Consider the following 19,978-nt stretch of genomic DNA (forward strand, 5'->3'; position numbering starts at 1 on the left):
AATAACTAATTGCATTCAGTTTTAGGCTATGTAGCTTCCCTCGAATAATTTCAGAATCATATAAAAGAACTTGTTTTTCTATTAAAATGATGAATGGGCTAAATGAGGTATGTAATAAAATACTGCAGGCTGGTAAACAAACTAGTGTTCTCTTACGGCAAAGCGCTTTACCTCGTTTAGCAAATTCTGCCCTGCAGTATTTTCTAGCCAAGCCATCCTGAAAACATAGTTAGGAGAGGAAGGATTATTTGGCCGGCAGCAAGAAAGGTCAAGTGTAATCTGCTTCAGAAGAAAATCAGAAATCTTCCTGCAGCCAAAGGTGAGCAAGTGGGGGGAAAAACAATGGAGACAAATGGGGCTGTTAGTGAAAACCCAATCTGTGTAGTCTGAAGGAGATGGATCCAAGCAACATTGGGGGGGGGGATTATCTGGTTTACGCAATATCATATGCATTGGGGGAACTTATCAAGCAGAGTGAAAAGGTGAAGAGAAAATGGCTGTTGTCAGTGCTCTCAGCTTTTGAATGAAACTGCTTTCATGGCAAAACTATAGAAAAATGGGGAGGGGGGCAGCTTTTAGAACATCTATGTCCTTGCCCAGTGGACATGCTCAGAGCTAGAGCAGTCCCCATAAATGCTTGCCCAGCCCTTCCTTAAATCCCTACCACCACCCTTCAAGGTCATTAGTTTCACTGCCAAACTGCCAGGGGCATCTTACCCATAGAGGCTAGTGGCGCAGGGCGCCAAGTTCTGGAGGGTGCCAGGGAAGAGGCGGAGACTGGACGCGGCGCCTCCCGGCATCAGCTTGCCACCCTCCCCCACCTCCGCCATGCCGCGCCAAAGCAGCACCGCGCCCGGAGCCTCCGTCTGCCGTGGCCACCATGGCACGAAGCAGCCAACTGAGCCGGGAGCCACCGCACCCAGCCTCTGCCTCTTCCCCACTGGATGAGTTGCCCTCCAGCTGCTGCCCACCTCCTCCAGCCCCACAAAGCTGGGCGTGTCGCCGGCATCGCCATCCTCCCTGAAAAAGGTTGGCAACTCTGCGAAACCGGGGGGGGGGGGGAGTCTTTGCACCATGGCACTGGATGTGCTTAAGACAGCCCTGCGAACTCTATTATTGTCATGAGGTTTCTTCTAATGTTCTTGAAGTGGTAAGGATGACCACACACTCTGGACACTTGCTCCTCTTGGCTGCTAAAAGCCAGCAGCGAGGGTACAGCCGGCTGAGCCAGGGAGATGATTAATGCCTCCCTGGGAAACGGGGAGGTCCCTGCCTGTTTTGGCACAGAAACCAACGATTTCAACTAACTGCAATTCCTGGGCGATTTCAACTAACTGCAATTCCTGGGCACTCTTCAAAAATATAGCTCCACATACAGTACATTACAATTGCCGGTCCTTGAGGTTATCAAACATGGATAAATAAGGCTCTTTATTATGCTGCGTTTGTAGTTGTCAAGATGAAAGGACTGCTTTGTTTTAATTAACAGAGACAATGAATCAGAAGCTAGAGCCCAGGATAAAATGCAAAAGACAGTGCAGAAATGTTTCAACACTATGGACCATTCTTCCAAACAATTGTCAGCTCCAAGTGCGCAGAACTACATTTCTTTGGCTCTTCAATAGGAAATGAGACTTTAATGTCGCTGGCAACCCAAACAGACCTGCTTTCCAAATTGCAAGGTTTTAAATGACAGCTCATTTCAGTCCAAGCAGTAAAGCAAATAGGTTAGCAGCAAATGCCAGGTCGTTATAAAGAGAGGGAAATATAACTGCCTTTGGGCACCATAAATAAATCTATAGATTTATTTATTTTTTTAACTCCGTGTTCTCCACAGCTCACCTTGACACTCGGTACAGCTCCACTGATGGGATGTCAATAAGATATTTGTGGTGTTGTCACCACATTGAAAATTATTCCAAGATGAATTAATTTAGCTGGTCCCCAAGCAGTTTTTGCAACACAGAACACTTCGTGTGGAGTTCTGGATGCAGAATTGTTGTAGACTTAAAAGGCTGGCCACTAAAATGACCTGTGGTGTCTTCTGAAGCAAAATAATGCTCCTGTGAACACCTCATTGCCATGAAAGGTCTGCTTCAAGCAACTCAATTTACTCATAATGCCTCCTTATGAGCAAATTTAAAAGGCTGAAAGTTTGCCTTCTATTTCATAAGCTCAGGTCCATGGAAGGTTATTATTGTTGGTTTTAAATACATAAAAGAACTTGAAGGCCAAAGTAAAGAGCCTTGTGTGCATATATATTTTCCCCCTTGATGAATTATATTCTGACGTTGAAAAATCTGCAGCACAAGAGGAACACAAGGGGGGAAGGTATATTTTTAAAGCTTGGTTTGGGGTGAGGAAAACAAGCCAGGGCTTCCTGCACAAGGAGACCACTGGGGCATCTTTTAGCCACACAGTGGCATAGATCCTGAAGTTAATTTAAGGAAGGTCACAGGTGGGAAGTCTGTGGTCCGCTTCACTTTCTTGAAACCAACCTCAGCTCCCCAAAACCCCCTCTAAAACAGAGGTCAGCAAAAATTTTCACTAGGTGGTCGGTCCACTGTCCCTCAGACCCTGAGGGGGGTGGCTGGACTATATTGGGGGGGGTGAACGAATTCCTACCCATAAATAACCCAGAGATGCATTTTAAATAAAAGCACACATTCTGCTCATGTAAAAAAACACTGATTCCCAGACAGTCCGAGGGCCAGATTTAGAAGGCGATTGGGCTGGATCCGGCCCCCGAGCCTTAGCTTGCCTACCCATGCTCTGAATCAGAGGAACCCACCAGAACATGAGTGCAGAGGCGAGGAAGGGATAGAAATAGATCCTTTCATGAACTTCCTTACATTATTTATCATAGGATCAAAGCCATTAAAGCTGGAGCAAAGATCTTGAAAAGCACATTTAATTTGAAACGATTCCATTTGTTCAGTGGAACAAGCCTTTCAACATTTTGATTTTTTTAGTCCTTTTAGAAAATAGTTCCATGGAGAATCTTACCAACCACATCAGCTGCAGGGATGCAAAGAGGAAGCATCTAATGCCAGATTTGTGACTTAGCATCTTCACGAGAGCACTCAGCTACTGTAAGCATGACAACCTCTCCAATTATCTCATCATCATATACCAAAATACTGTTTCCCTGTCACTACCTATCACTCAGCACCTAGATGGATTCCAGCCTGCCTTGAACTGGTTCTTCGGCAGCGCCTTCTCACTGCTTGATAATTGGGGGGAAGATGACGACTCTACACTTACCAGCAGCTGTGCCTTGAGGCGCTCATCTTCGGTCGCAGCTCTCTCTCTAAGGATGGCTCTGGACAAGTACTCGTTTGAGGAAGCCCGCTCTCGCTCAAGAACTTTGCTGATTTCATCTCGTACATGCATTTGATTCTGCTTCAGTCTACAAGAGAGTAAAGAAAGAAAGGCACGGAACTGAACAGTGTGCTCAAAACTTAACACCTGGTTGGGTCAAAGCAATACGACACACATTTCTTGGACCTATTCCACAGATATCCCATTTCTACTATCATTTCACGTCAACAGAAGCAGTGCAGTGAGGCACGAGAAAGCATTTCCCACAGTTTGTGCCCATTGATAATACCACAAGGTATCCAGCAGCTCTGGCAGGGAGACATAATTACTGGTTTTTAAAAAGCACAAGGAGCATATAAACGTGAATGCCAAATTTTACAACATGCATAAAGCTTGAAGTATCGCAACCAACACGGTTCAACTTATCAGTGCTACACCCAGATATAAAATCATTATGACTGTAAAAATCCCATTTCCCAGAAAGATTAAATACATTATTAATATCTCTTCATCTGCACATGGAGTATAACCTGGGCAGAGAGTTATCCTTATTCCAAGCCATTCTTGTTTAAAGTAAAGTTGTTTATCCTTCACCACCTGTTTGTTGCCACTAAAAGGACATAATAATAATAATAACAACAACAACAACAACAACAACAACAACAACAACAACAACAACAACATTTTTTTATTTATATCCCGCCCTCCCCAGCCAGAGCTGGGCTCAGAGTGGCTAACAACAATAAAAAATAGAGCATTCTAAAATCAATTCATTATAAAATCAGTTCAAATCAAATTAATGGCAACCATTGGGCTGGAGTTCTGTGAGGATTACCAAAGGAGAGGGTCAGGCTGTGCCTTGGCCAAAGGCCTGGTGGAACAGCTCTGTCTTGCAAGCCATGCGGAAAGATGTCAAATCCCTCAGGGCCCTAGTCTCTTGTGACAGAGCGTTCCACCAGATCAGGGCCACAGCCGAAAAAGCCCTGGCTCTGGTTGAGGCCAGACTAACCTCCATGTGGCCAGGACCTCCAAGATGTTTTTGTCTGAAGATCGTAAGGTCCTCCATGCAACATACTAGGAGAGGCGGTCCCGTAGGTACAAGGGTCCTAAGCCGTATAGGGCTTTAAAGGTTAAAACCAGCACCTTAAACCTGATCCTGTACTCCACCGTGCAGCTGGTATAGCACTGGGTGAATGTGATCCCGCAGCGAGGACCCCTTAAGGAGCCTTAAGGAGCTTGTGGCATTCTGCACCCGCCGGAGTTTCTGGGTCAGTCTCAAGGGCAGCCCCACGTAAAGTTGTTAACTGTTCACCATCAGGAGCTTGCCCAGAGAGGGAGAACTGAACATGGGTGAAGGTATCCACCCCAAGAGCCATTCTGTAGACTAGAGAAGCAGAACAGGTAAGAGATTATGAGAACTGGAGTGGAAGAAAAAACTAAGATGACCCAACAGCTTGGGTCAACGGATCCCTGAATTACAAGCTGGAGGTCACTAGCAACATACCAAGAGCCTGTCGGAAACATAAATTGTAGAGGACCCCAGCCCAGTAGCAGCTCATGGGGGGGAGTGCTGTCTTCAACACCTGTGTTGGTTCATCTATATCAGCTGAACAAATAATGTGGGGGTGAAATGTGGGGTGCAAATTGGCTTTATGTCCATCAAATATATTTTACATCAAATTCTGAAGTTAAAGCACATGCCACAAGACCTTTAAGATCCTTCGGAAATTTGATTTTACATACAAATGGATATATATTTTTAAAAAACCTTTTCTCTATACTATATCAAATAATTTATAAGTTAACAATTGGAGGGTGCAACTCTGTGAAAACAACAACAGGAATCTGATCTAGGATAGAGATTGTGGAGGTGGGTTGGAATAATTTGTGGGTTAAAAAAACCACTAAAATCAGTATCAATTCGGTTATGAGAAAATACATTTAAATTACAACACCAATGGCATTTGATATGGTGTAGTTATATTAATAAAACTATGCTGGAAGGTTCCATTGCTTCCAGGATGGGCTAAAATGTTTTTGCTTTTCCTGGTCAAGTTCTTCCTGGGCTCGAAAGACCCAAGCTCTTCTGCGAGTGACGCCGGCTTATGACACCACCCTAGAGACCGATGAGGATTTTACTCCTGTATTTTGCATTACGCTTTGGGATCTTGACCATATTGACAGTGTTCTTTGGACCGCGCGATACAAGAAGAAAACTTGATCCAAGTCTGTCTGTCTGTTGTGGGGAATTTGACGATCAGAGCGGGCAACCTCTAAAGCCGCCAAAGCTAATGAAATCATTAACGAAATACCTGCCGTTCTAACGCTGCACATTTTTATATGGAGACTAAAATATGTATTAAATAATGTAGCTAATAAAATACACCTGCTTCATGTGTGTTCTCATGCTGAGCACAAAGTCAACATCTGAAAGTTTGCCGCCGGTGACAGAATATCAAATACGGCTCTTCAAACAGGCTTTGGAAATTGCAGCAGAGATGAGGTTTCGGAGTTCTTGCCACTTTTGTGCATTACCGAGGGAGCATCTGAGAACAAATCATCATGTCTAGGGTCACTTTGTGAAAGGTATACACACACACACACACACACACACACACACTCCATTACAGAGCTTTATATTCTTCCCCAAGGAAATGGTTAGAGGTTGGGGGTGGTGAAAGCAGACAATAACGATTTGAATTGCCTTTGTGCTCCAGATACAACCCTCTGGAATGTGAACCAAATGGGAGTTTTTATCAAGTTTATTAAGCAACGTCTTCAGTTACTCGAGCAGAAAGCTAGATTATGCAGACACGGACCAAATTCCATCAAGTGATTTCCCAAGATCCTCCAAATGATTCCAACCAAATCGAATCTATTGCACAATCAATGATGCGGAAAACAGGAAGGCCAAATCAACATACACAAATCTGAGTTTAGGGAAGCCGAATGTACGGTAATCCCAAACAGAGGAGTTTAAAAGAAACAGATCTTCTTCATTGCTTTATGAGTGTTAAATTTGGTGCGGTAACTAATTTGTGATCATCATTCGGGGTACATTCTACAACAAAGGGCAAAGCTGATGGAAATTTTGACACACATAGGAGAACTCCAAAGTGTCATAATATTTGCAGGGTGTTATGACAGGCTTGGTTGTCTACAAGGAGAGGGTGCAGTAACCATCTGTAGTCAACCTCAGATCTCTTATGACAGAATGCCTGTTAGAAAACTAAAATCTCACAGCTCCTGTTTGGGGTTCACAGAGAACACCCTCAGTCTTTCTCATCCTCCTGAAACTTTCCCCCACTTAACCATTTAGTGCTGCAATTCTCAGAATTAGGGCCAGTTGTCAGGTGCTTAGCTGTTTTCGTGTAAAGAACTCTGAAGCATTCATTAAGATATACCACTTTTTAAAAAAAAAAACCACCTCTTTTTCAGCATAAACTTCAATTACTATTTTCCCACAAGGGTCTCATGGCATTATTATTTGGGCGGAGGCGGCGGTTACAGTTAAGGAACACCAAGTTTGCTTTTTCAATTGCAAATGTTCCCACAAGGCATGAAAAGAAACCAAGAAATATCACCTGGAACAGCCTAGATGAGGGCAAACAACTCAGCCCAAGTAATTTCTTGTTCTGCATTATTGCAATGTCATTGCTCTCATTCTTCGCTTCATAATACCATTTAACAATCATTAGAACTAACTCTGTTAAAGAGCCAAAATATATGGGATGGTATCCAGAGTGGAGCAAAGTGAAATTCTTCCAACTGAATACTCCCATGGATGGAAGACAGAAAACAATTTCTGCCAATTCCCCATCACCTTAAAAGCCCCCCCCCAAAAAAAAACCCTCAAATCTGTACTGGAAGGCTGGTGAACCCTCCAGAATAGTATGGGAGGTGGAATCATGGGCTGCAGGAGGGATGGAGGATCAGCAAAAACTGCCTTTCCTTCCCACCACAGAAGCATCCAGTTCATGGACAGGAAACCTTCCACTGGGTCCAATTCACTTCCAAAAAACAAAAAGGAGTCTTTCTGTTTGTGGAACAGCTGGTCTGGATCCAACCCAAGGTGAACCCATTATTTAACCTCCTTAGCTAAACCCTGTCCACTGACATGGAGAGGTAAAGGAAAAGTTCCAAGGCAACTATTCTATTCCAAACTTAAAAATGGAAAGCGTAATGCTGGTGGTCAACAAAAGAGGTTTAAAGACTCTCTCAAGGCAAATCTAAAAAAATGTAGTATAAACACCGACAACTGGGCAACACTGGCCTAAGAGCACTCCAATTGGAGAACAGCCTTTACCAAAGGTATCATGGGCTATGAAGACACTCAAACTCAGGAAGCAAGGGAGAAACGTGCTAAGAGGAAGGCACGCTTGGCAAATCCACACTGTGATCAGCTCCTGCCCAGAAACCAATGTCCCCACTGTGGAAGGACGTGTGGATCCAAAATTGGCCTCCACAGTCACTTGTGGACTCACTGTTAAGACCATGTTTATGGAAGACAATCTTACTCGGCTATGAATGAACACCAAGGAAGAAGATACATGGAGACCTAAGTGGCAGCTGCTTGTTACCTTTAAAGCAGAGGCTGAATAGGTGGAAGACACCTTGACCATGATTTCACTTGATCACATGTAACGCTTAACCACAGTTCATGCAAACCATATTCATTAAGCCATGCCTTTCTCCCTCAATACGAGACATGCAGATCTAATTCAAACCAATACGAAAACAAGTATCAATAAAATAAATAAAATAAAATGCAAAACAGCTGATGAGATATGCCTGCTGTCATGGACTGGCTGGATGCAGAGTGATGGGAAGCACCGGCTGGGAAACCCCTCAAGGGAACCCCCAGGGGAAGGAGGCACAGAGCCAGGGGATTGGTGGTGGGACGACGATGCATGGTCAGAGGGAGAAGAGGGGACAGACTAGGAGAAGGTGGTGTTGGAAACTGAAGAGGCAACAGGTCTTAGTGAGCAGGAAGAGTCTGTGGCAGAGAGCAGTCCAGAATCAGAGGCAGAAGCAGAGGCTGGTGAGGAAGGGGGCCAAGAGGCAGAGTGGAGGCAGGCTGCTGAAGAAGCCAGGTAGTCTCCCCTTCCTGTTGTGGCCAGCTCCCCTTCTCTTGGTCTCCCAAAACACAAAGAAGAACGAAGAGAGAGAGGACGAAAGAGCCTCAGGTTGCTGGGGTAGGAACCGAGGGAGAAGCCTTAGAGAATGATAGGAAGGTGGGGACAATCAGGCCTCAGAACTGCACTGGGACAAGATCACTGAGCCTGAGCTGTTTTATTTTTTTGAATAAAGCGTTAACTTCACTGACACCTTGTGAGTTATTATTGACTTGCTCCCAACTCCCACCCTGCCACCTGCTAATAATGAAGGAGCAGGAAAAAGTCAGAACTAAAGCATTACAAAGATCTGACAGGCCAGACACCTACCGGGAAAATGGTATTTAGTCAAGAACAAAATGTCAGCAGTAAAGCGCCAAATAAATATCCTGAGGTAAGGTAAAGGTAAAGGGACCCCTGACCATTAGGTCCAGTCATGGCTGACTGGGGTTGCGGCGCTCATCTCGCTTTATTGGCCGAGAGAGCCGGTGTACAGTTTCCGGGTCATGTGGCCAGCATGACTAAGCCGCTTCTGGTGAACCAGAGCAGCGCACGGAAACACCGTTTACCTTTCCGCCGGAGCGGTACCTATTTATCTACTTTGACGTGCTTTCGAAATGCTAGGTTGGCAGGAGCAGGGACCGACCGAGCAACGGGAGCTCACCCCATCGCGGGGATTCGAACCGCCGACCTTTTGATTGGCATGTCCTAGGCTCTGTGGTTTAACCCACAGCACCGCCCGCGTCCCTATCCTGAGGTAGGGGATTCCAAAGGTAGGGCATTCCAAAATGGTTGGGTGCTAACACAATCCCGGTTGACAGCCATGTTGAGGTATTCTGATGAAGCACTTAATCACACTAAAGTCAAGCAGCTCATGGTTGGACATTATGCCTGCAAAGGACCATTATATAAACAGGCATAAAAGGCACAATTATCCAGATGAAATGAAAGGAGACAAGAAATGGGGACATGGGCCTTTCAACTTCATACAATATAGGAAGTTAAAAGCCCAGGCTTTTCAATGTTAAAATGGGGACAAGGATATGAGAAAGCCATCTTAGTAAATAAGACTCATTCCGGACCTCATGACAGGCTCTTCATAATAAGGAAGCCTTTTTTATCTTGGAGTTTTCTCAGAACAAAAACTATTTCAAGTGAACTTTGACTTTTTGTGCCTTTTCTGACATCAGACATCACCACTGCAACGAAGCCAGCCAAGTATTATTGACCGAAGTTTATGGACAAATATCCCAAACTCATTTTAGATTCACCACCGTTTCAATGCAAAGCAGGGCAGTTTTGAATGCAACCTGACTTATTTGCATTATGTAATTGCCTGGCTTGAAGGAGCTTAATGAAACAAACACAAGTCAGCACTGTCCTAAGATTTCAAACACTTGCGTGCATCAACTTATAGTAGTTTTCTCTCCCAGCACATTTGATTGGCATTCAGTATGCACCAGAACTGAAAGAAAACACACACCAGCTAAATCTCCAACAATGAACAGCACTAACTACCTTAATGTTAAAAGAAAACCTGAGACCTAAAATTTATATGCAAGCACACAGATGCACACCATGCCCTATCATTTGAGTTTAATGACTTCAAGAACTATTCAAATATACAAAAAAAGTATCAAAATGATTTTCTCTGCACTGCAATCGAGTCGAGCAGCTCCTGCAGTTCAATATGAAACACCAAATCAAAGGGAAATTACGAAAGATGGGAAATGGCATATTTTATTGGTGGCCATGCACCAACAAATGTACCAGGAAAGTATCACGCTTGAAAATTTGCAACATATATACTGATCCAGCTTGTTCAACACAGACAACCTGATTTAATAAATTAATGGGACCTAGCCATCATAAACATAGAATATCGCATTCAACCATCAAAAGTCTTATGCTACAATATAATATCACAGAATCATAGTGTTGGAATGAACTACAAGGGCCATCTAGTTCAACCCCCTGCAATGCAGGAATATTTTTGCCCAACACAAGGCTTGAACCTACGACCATGAGACTAAGAGTCTCATGTTCTACCAACTGAACTATCCTAGCTAGCAGGACCAGTGGACAGGGGGATAATGGGAATTGTAGTCCAGAACAGCTGGAGACCCACATTTGGGAAATCCTGTACAGCAGATAACTGCATCTTGTAGAAGCCAGTCCCACAGTTTAACTACCGTATTTTTCGCTCCATAAGATGCACTTATGCATCTTATGTCTATGCGTCTTATGGAGTGAATGTGTGGTCCCTGGAGCCAAACTGCCCAGGGGCAAAAAGCAGCTCATGGTTTTGTTTTGTTTTTTTGAAAGAGGGAAGTGGGTGTTGAAACAAAGCCGCTGATGGCAAGCTATCGGAAACAAGATAAGGGATGCTAGCAATAAAGGAGGCTGCCTGGGAGTGGGGAAGTAAAGACAGCAAACTTGCAAGGAGATGAGACAGGAAAACTAGTAAATGAGGAGAGAAATTAGAAGAAAAGGAGGAGCAAAAAACTGCTCCAGCTAAGGAAAAGAAACTAAGGCAAACAAGAGGGAAGGGAGTGTTGAAAGGAAGCAGCTGACTGGTGGGATCGGGAGGGAGATAAGGGACGCTAGCGATAAAGGAGGCTGCCTGGGAGGGGGGAGGTAAAAGTCCATGAATCCTCAGGATTTTTACATTGGATCACCCCAAATTAACCCCAAATTCACCATCAGATCACATAGCATGTCCATGGCTACAGCCTGCACCAACAAAATCACACACCCACTGTTTCGTGGGGCTGCAATGGTGCAAAAGCGTGGTTACAAAGCACGGATCCACATGGATTCTCAGGATTTTTACATCACATCACCCCAAATTAACCGCAAATTCACCATCAGATCACAAAGCATGTCCATGGCTACAGCCTGCTTCAGAAAAAATCACACCTCCACTGTTTCGTGGGGCCGCAATGGTGCAAAAACATGGTTACAAAGCACGAATCCACATGGATTCTCAGGATTTTTGCACTGGGCTACCCCAAACTCACCATCAAACTACATGTCTGTAGCCACAGCATGAACCACAAAAATCATACATCCACTGTTTTGTTCAGAATATTTTTTTTTCTTGTTTTCCTCCTCTAAAAACTAGGTGCTTCTTATGGTCGGGTGCATCTTATGGAGTGAAAAATACGGTATGTATTGTGTGAATAAGTCATTTATTTTCTGGTCTGTACTGAATTGTCCCAACATTCAGCTTCCTTGGATGCCCCTTGGTTCTTGTATTCGAGGGATGGGAACCTGCTCTTATCTACTTTCTCCTCACATGTCATACTGCTCTGTCACGTCCCCTCTCCCTTACTGACCTTTTTCTACACTCCAAAGCTCGCCCCCACAACACTTAGCCACTTAGCCCCTTGATTATTTTCATTGCCATTCTAAAGATTGGAAGGAAAGTTTGTCAACAATGGGATACAGTATGCTGGAGCACATGAGCCTCTGATCGGATCCACCACGGCTCTTATTATCTTGCATTTGTTGTTATCATGACATTCATGGAGCAATTCAGGGAGGGGGGGGACTTGGCTAGATATAGAGCCACGCCTGGTTTTCAACAAAATGTTTCTCCCATACCAAACCATCATGCAAAGGGTCATGGACACGGTACCAATAAATAAACTTCCAGTGTGGTACAAGAGAATTAGAATCCCAGAGCAATCAGCTGATTATAAAAGCACATCACCTTGACCTTTGGCATCTGCCCCAGATTTACGTGGGAAAAGGCTGTGCTCTGTCCTGCAATCAATCTGAGCGTGTTCTTGCAGGAGGGCAACAAAAACCTGGAGCACAAGGTTCTTTGCACCAGGGAAAAGAGTGGCTTCTTCAAGGATGGCGTTGAAACATTGAGGCCTTTGAACATATAGGAAAGGAAGCCGGTCAGCTTTGCTCTTGAGCAAATAAATAATGAAGATGAAATCAATGGGCAAAATCGGACACTGCTATGTAGGAGGGATACCTGTAGGCATTTGTATAGACTTACTGCACATTGCACAGTAACTGTTGTGGGTCTTTTCTAAGAAAGCTATGAGAAAGGAGAAGAGTCAGAGGGGCTGCTTTACACCCTACTTTTTTTACTCAGCTATACTTAAAAAGGTAAAGGGACCCATAACCATTAGGTCCAGTCGTGGCTGACTCTGGGGTTGCGGCGCTCATCTCTCTTTAGTGGCCGAGGGAGCCGGCGTACAGCTTCCGGGTCATGTGGCCAGCATGACTAAGCCGCTTCTGCCGAACCAGGGCAGCGCACGGAAACGCCATTTACCTTCCCGCCGGAGCAGTACCTATTTATCTACTTGAACTTTGACGTGCTTTCAAACTGGTAGGTTGGCAGGAGCAGGGACCAAACAACGGGAGCTCACCCCGTCGCGGGGATTCGAACCGCCAACCTTCTGATCGGCAAGCCCTAGGCTCTGTGGTTTAGACCACAGTGCCACCCGAATACCAAGATATTGGTTTCCTAACTTACTGAAATGATCACTTAAAAAAAAAAATCCAGGACAAAACATGTACTTTGGACAATAAGCTACAAACGTAATAAAGATACAAAATACCATCAAAACGAGCAACGGAAAAGAGCATAACTAAATCAGTAATGCATGACTTCAATAACCACAGTTTAAGCATCTGTTTTAAAACCACAACTTCACTGCTCACCGAGCAGCAAGCAAATACAGTGGTACCTCTAGTTATGAACTTAATTCATTCCAGAGGTCCGTTCTTAACCTGAAACTGTTCTTAACTAGAGGCGTGCGTTCGCTAATGGGGCTTCTTGCTGCTGCTGTGCTGCCACTGGCACACAATTTCCATTCTCATACTGGGGCAAAGTTCTCAACTCGAGGTAACGCTTCCAGGTTAGCAGAGTTTGTAACCTGAAGTGTTTGTAACCTGAGGCATTTGTAACTCGAGGTACCACTGTAAGTGGTTAGGCAGACCTCTCTTGGGGAAGGTGTTCAGCGACTGAGGGTTTGATATGGCGCAGGCTTGGACTGCCATCGTACAGTCCCCGATTCATTGCCTGTTTGGCAGTGGAGGGGATGGCTGCACAGTATGGGGTAGGGGAGGGGATAGTGGCTCCACAGCTGCCAACCTTCCCTTTTTTTGCGGGAAATTCCCTTATTCCAGCGCTGTTTCCCGCTGCTTCCCACTGCTATCCCGGATTGTTATATATCCCGTAGTCTTTCCCCGGACAGGTGAGGCTGCGGATCCCTTATTTTCGAGGCTGCTGATCCCTTATTTTCAAATCTGAAAGTTGACAGCTATGGGTGGCTCTGTTAGCAGCCCCAGTTTCTTCATTCTTCCTTGAAAAATGGTATTGTTCACACCTCTCCATCCACTCATTCCTCCCTTCTCTGTCTCCCCCTGCCATGCTCATTCTCTTTCTCTCTCTCCTTTCTCATCTGTAAGCATTTTTGAAATTAAAAGGGGTCCTTTAAAAGGTTGGGAACCACTGTTCTAAATCATCAATCTTCAGCTGGCATATCAGGGCCCCTCTACCGGGTCACGGCCTAATCTAAAGTGGGTACAGCACTACCGCCATGCAAACATGGTTGGCATCTGTCTGTCTCGAGAGACAATGGAGTGTGCCTCTAGGGCAAGGGTCAGCAAACTTTTTCAGCAGGGGGCCAGCCGCCTGTCCCTCAGACCTTGGGGGGGGGGGCTAGACTATATTTTGAAAAAAAATAATAATGAACAAATTCCTATGCCCCACAAGTAACCCAGAGATGCATTTTAAATAAAAAGGCACATTTTACTCATGTAAAAACACACTGATTCCCGGACCATCCGCAGGCCAGATTTAAAAGGCGTTTGGGCCAGATCCGGCCCCCGGGCCTTAGTTTGCCTACACAGGGGGTAAAACCACTGTGTTAGCAGCACCGAACTGACTTCCTTAAGATGTGAAAAAATGGGTGTCCAAATGCACATTTGTGTTAATGGTAGATCCAAAGTCTAAACGGGCTGGAGACTACTGCTTTAAGTCTTAAGCTGCTTACAGTAATAATTGATATTAAATAATGTATTGGGGATATGATCTTGCACTTCTACTTAAGATTTTTTTGTGGAGGTGGGGGGGGAGCCATATATATATATATATATATATATATATATGCAGGTTTTGGTGTCCTCGGGTGTCTTCCCGTGTAAAAGTTGGGGTGTCTAGGCGACGTTTCGACGAGGTCTCACTCGTCATCTTCAGGCTGGTGCTTTCGGCTTCTTGTTACTGGAACAGAGCAGGATCTCAGTGTTTGAGTTCCTATAAATACTGTTGAGGGGGTGTGGTGTATAGCCTCCAATGTTCTGGGCAGAGAGGAAGTTCCCAGGCTAGTGTGCCTTTTCTTCTTTTGTTCCTTAATTACTTGAGGGATATCTTGAGTGATTTCTTGAGTGATATCCTGAGTACCACTTAGGTGGGTCATTAGGTGTGGATTAGTTGCTAAAGTCTTTGTGTCTTGACCTCTTGAACTTTGTGAAGAGTTTTTCTGAGAAGATGGCTGTACTGCACTTAGTTGTGCTCTGGCTTGGCGAGCTGTGGTTTTGTGGCCTGTGTCAGCCAGATCTGTGTAGGGATTGCAGGGGGGTGCAGCATCCGGAGGTGCCACCATGGTTTGGCTACTGGATGGTGTCTGTAATTTATCTGTGGAGAGGGTCTGGGTTTGGGTCTGGTGTGGTTGATTGGTGATGGCGTTCTGTGTGCCTCTGGATCTGGTGTCAGTTTTTGTGGGGAGGGCTAATTTCCAGATGTCTGGCAAGCGGGATGTGTCGTCACGCTTGTTCATGTTGTGAGGGTGTTTCTCTATCTCGATGGCTTCCATGATTATTCTCTTGTGGTGATGTTCCATGTTAAAGAGCAATTTGGAATCTGCAAAATTAATTTCGTGTCCTGTTTCTTTCATGTGTTGGAAAAGAGAGGAAGTTTTTTCTTCTTTTTTGACGGCATTCTTGTGTTCTGCGATACGTGCATTTATTCGTCTGTTTGTTTGTCCAATGTACGTGGCTGGGCAGACTTGGCAGGGTATTTCATAGACCCCTTGGTTTTCCAACTGGATTTTATCCTTGGGGTTTCTGAGGATATTGGCTATTTTTTGGTTGGTGCAAAAGGCTGTTTTGATATTGTGTTTATGGAGGATTTTGCTAATTTTATCTGTAGTGCCCTTGATATAAGGAAGGAGGGCCATGCCATTGTTTTCTTCTGTGTCTTGGTTTTTGGGGGGTGTTTCTTTTTGGATTAGCTTTGTAACCCTGTTTTGCTGGTATCCATTGGCAATTAACACATTTGAGAGATTCTGTAACTCAGTTGTCAAGTGGTCTTTGTCAGCCAGGCGTTTGGTTCTGGAGATGAGAGTCTTGGCTACGGAGTTTATTTGTGCAGGGTGGTGGTGTGATTGTGCATGTAAGTAGCGGTTGGTGTGTGTTTTTTTCCGGTAGATAGTGTGTCCTAGGGAGCCATCAGGTTTTTTGTAGATTAGGACGTCAAGGAAGGGAAGTTGGTTGTTGGCTTCTATTTCCATAGTGAATTGTATTTTGGGGTGTAGGCTGTTGAGATGTGTGAGGAAGCTATCCAGTTTTTCCTTCCCGTGTGGCCAAATTACAAAGGTGTCGTCAACATATCTGAGCCAAAGTTTGGGTTTGTGTTCTGACTTGTCTAAAGCATTGGTTTCAAAGTGTTCCATGTACAGGTTTGCGATGACCGGTGAGAGGGGTGATCCCATAGGTGCTCCTTCTATCTGTTTGTATCTTTGTCCATTGTGGATGAAGTACGTGTTGGTTAGGCAGTGGTTGGTCAGGTCCAAGATGTATTCGGGGGGATTGTATTTGTTTTGAATGGCTGTCAAGGCTTCATTAATGGGCACTTGTGTGAAGAGAGATACAACATCGAAGCTCACAAGTAGGTCATTAGGATGTAGGTTTTGCTTCTTTATTGTTTCTATGAACTGGAAGGAGTTTGGAACGTGTGAAGAGATGGATTCTGCATAGGGCTGAAGTTGCTTGGCGAGAAATTTAGCGAGATTTTGTAGAGGTGAGCCTATGGAGCTGACTATTGGTCTGAGTGGTGTTCCTTCTTTGTGTATCTTGGGGAGGCCGTAGAGTTTGGGGCATCTGGATGATTTTTCTCTGGGGATGATTCTTAGCTGGATTTCTTCACTGATAGGAGAGGCTTTTATTTTGGATTTGGTGGTTTTTTCCAGATAGGTGGTGGGATCTGTTTTTATAGGTTGGTAGGTAGGATCTTGGAGTAGATTTGATAGTTTTGCTTGGTAGTCCGATGTGTTCATCACAACAGTGGCATTACCTTTGTCTGCTGGGAGAATGATTATGTTGTTGTCTTTCCTCAGGTTGGTGAGTGCTTTCTGTTCTTCTTTGTGTAAATTGCTTCTGGGTGGTTTGCTGGAGCAGAGGATGTTGGTGACTTCAAGTCTGATTTTATTGGCTTCATCTGGGTTGATTTTGGTTAGGCTAGCTTCGACTCCGCATATGATGTTTTCCGTGGGGATGCGTCTCGGGGCGACTGCAAAGTTGAAACCTTTGGAGAGTACTTTGGTTTCAGTTGTGGTGAGGATCCTGTCTGATATGTTATGTACTGTTTGTTTCATGGGTTGTTGTGGAGGGTGGCTGGGCTTCTGGCGTTTCTCTAGTTTGTGGAGTTTGTTGGTGTGTGTGTCTGTCTTATGTGAGGTCTCCGTTTCAGCTCTCCAGACGGCTAGTTGTTTGCATTTGTCCCAGAGTGCAGGGTGGATTTTGTTACAGAGTTTGAGGTGAATATATATATATATATATATATATATATATATATATATATATATATATTCTTCCAGGCAGGATTCATAATATTTTCTGAAGCGCATTGTTTCCTAGGCCCCACTTCCATATTGAACTGACAATAATGATGCTGTAATTAGTCTACGATACCATGCTAAAAGTCATCCCACACAGTATGAACCACGTTAGCTTGACAAAATGAATAATTTAACTTAGCAAGAGAGGATTCACTCCGCCAGCTACGCCACTTACCCGGACATATTGGTTTTCCAATACTCAATAGCGCAGCCAAAGGTACTGGAAGGCTAAGAAAGTCGGTCGTGCTTCTATGTCTAATTGCTAAAAAAAAGACCAAAAGAGTAACTCGAAGACAGTCAGAAACACTTGCCAGTAAAGGTATGTGTATCTGAATGTACTGCCTACATAGGTTCCCAATGCCTACACAGGTGCTCCTATGCTTGTCATAGACTCATAAGATTATAAAGTTGGAAGGGACCCTAAGGAACAAGGAACATCTGGTCTAACCCCCTGCAATGCAGGAATCTCAACTATTGCATCTGTGGCAGGTGGCGAGCCAAACTCTGCTTAGAAACCTCCAATGAAGGAGAGTCCAGCTTCATCTTAATGTGCTCCTGATGGGCCATGATTCCCAAGAGCCCTTGCAACCTGAAAGAGAACACTTACTGTTGGGGAGACCCTTGCAGATTAAGACACACTACCAAGGCATCCTGAAATAGCTATAAATAGCGACCTAGTCTCTACGTGGGTGGCGCTGTGGTCTAAACCACAGAGCCTAGGTCTTGCCGATCAGAAGGTCAGCGGTTCGAATCCCCGCAACAGGGTGAACTACCGTTGTTCAGTCCCAGCTCCTGCCCACCTAACAGTTTGAAAGTATGCCAAAAAGTGCAAGTAGATAAATAGGTACCACTCTGGTGGGAAGGTAGACAGCGTTTCCGTGCGCTGCTCTGGTTCGCCAGAAGTGGCTTAGTCATGCTGGCCACATGACCTGGAAGCTGTACAGCGGCTCCCTCGGCCAATAAAGCAAGATGAGCACGCAATCCCAGAGTCGTCCGCGACTGGACCTAACAGTCAGAGGTACCTTTACCTTTTTAGTCTCTACTCAAACCTGGTTAGTATTTCAATAGGTTCACCACATTAAACGCCCACGGAATTATCACAGGGAAGTAAAGAACCCTACTGGTGGGAGGACACATCCCACGAGAGTTGCAATTTTAAATGGGTCAACGTGCACCTGCACAATTGCAGCTCTTGGTCTCCAGGGGTCAAGAAAGTGATTAGCACTTTACTGTGCCTTATGTAACAAGGTGTGAATCTCCTTGCTGTTGAACAGAATACCAGGGTCCCTTTATGTTTTGCGATGATGTACAGCAGATGTTTTGGTGAATCAAAATACCCATCCCATCTGGTTGGCTTCAACTTTTAAAAGGTCTTGTCACAGAACATGGCTGTATGCGCGCAACAGCTCCAGCCTAAGAGCATTTACACCAAGCCAGACGCACAGGACACATTTACTGTGCAAGGCCATTTGTCACTTTGTGCTTACTTTCAACGTGAGCAGGTTTGTTAATGTCGTTTGAGAGACTTGTGTAACATCCTAAAATGTTTTGAACAATGCAGTTTAGGTCACAATGCAATATTGATGAACGAATAATGTTCCTGAATGCCGACCTCAATATTTAATGAGCCTGAGTGCTGCAGAAAGAGATGGAAGCTGGAAATCACTGCAGTTGTCAGGGACCCGAGGAAAGGGCTACCAACTCGAAGGAAGCCTTCAACCCTGAGCTTGAACTGGGAAATAAGGAAGGTGCAAAATGTGAGGGGTAGGGTTACTAGAGGCAACAATCCTGGAAAAGAGGAGACTGAGAGCAGATAGGATAAAAAGGTAAAGGGACCCCTGACCATTAGGTCCAGTCGCGACCGACTCTGGGGTTGCGGCGCTCATCTCGCTTTACTGGCCGAGGGAGCCGGCGTACAGCTTCCGGGTCATGTGGCCAGCATGACTAAGCCGCTTCTGGCAAACCAGAGCAGCACACGGAAACACCATTTACCTTCCCACTGGAGGTGAGACTTATCTACTTGCACTTTGACGTGCTTTCAAACTGCTAGGTGGGCAGGAGCAGGGACTGAGCAACGAGAGCTCACCCCATCGCGGGGATTCGCACCGCTGACCTTCTGATCGGCAAGTCCTAGGCTCTGTGGTTTAACTCACAGCACCACCCGCGTCCCATAGAAGATAGGATAGCCATCTTCAAATATTTCAAGGGATGGCCCATGGAAAATGGAGCAAGCTACGGTAGTTTTCTCCTGCTCTGCAGGGGAGGACTCGAACCAATGGCTTCAAGTTTCAAGAAAGGAGATTCGAGCTAAACATCAGGAAGAACTGTCTGACAGTAAGAGCTGATCAATAGCACAATAGACCGTCTCAGAAGGTGGTGGACTTTCCTTCACTAAAGGTTTTTGAGCAGAGGTAGGGTGGCCATCTGCCACGTATGATTTAGTTGAGATTCCTGCATTGCAGAGGGCTGGACTAGCAGACTTTTGGTATCCCTTCAAATCCTACAATTCTTTGATTCTATAATTTACTACTACACATCCATTGAAAGGTCAGAGGGAATGATTCCAAAGACAGGCTCCTTTGGGAGGAAGAGTAGAATACAAGTTAAATAATAAGAAAGCCAATCATGCAATGTACAATATCTCCACGCCTTAACAAAAATCAATGAGAACTGAGCAGGGCC

General features: G+C 44.8%; 1 protein-coding gene across 1 annotated transcript in view; it reads right to left on the reverse strand.

Annotated features, from left to right (window-relative positions):
• CHCHD3 (coiled-coil-helix-coiled-coil-helix domain containing 3) overlaps positions 1-19,978 on the reverse strand; it is a 220,210-nt gene that overhangs the window by 143,170 nt on the left and 57,062 nt on the right. The window contains exon 4 of the mRNA XM_081927466.1: positions 3,265-3,409. Within this exon, the coding sequence (XP_081783592.1) occupies positions 3,265-3,409 (145 nt within the window). The remainder of the gene's footprint in view (positions 1-3,264; positions 3,410-19,978) is intronic.

Source organism: Podarcis melisellensis (assembly GCF_964234715.1).
Source record: "Podarcis melisellensis genome assembly, chromosome: 10".
Taxonomy (NCBI): Eukaryota; Metazoa; Chordata; class Lepidosauria; order Squamata; family Lacertidae; genus Podarcis; species Podarcis melisellensis.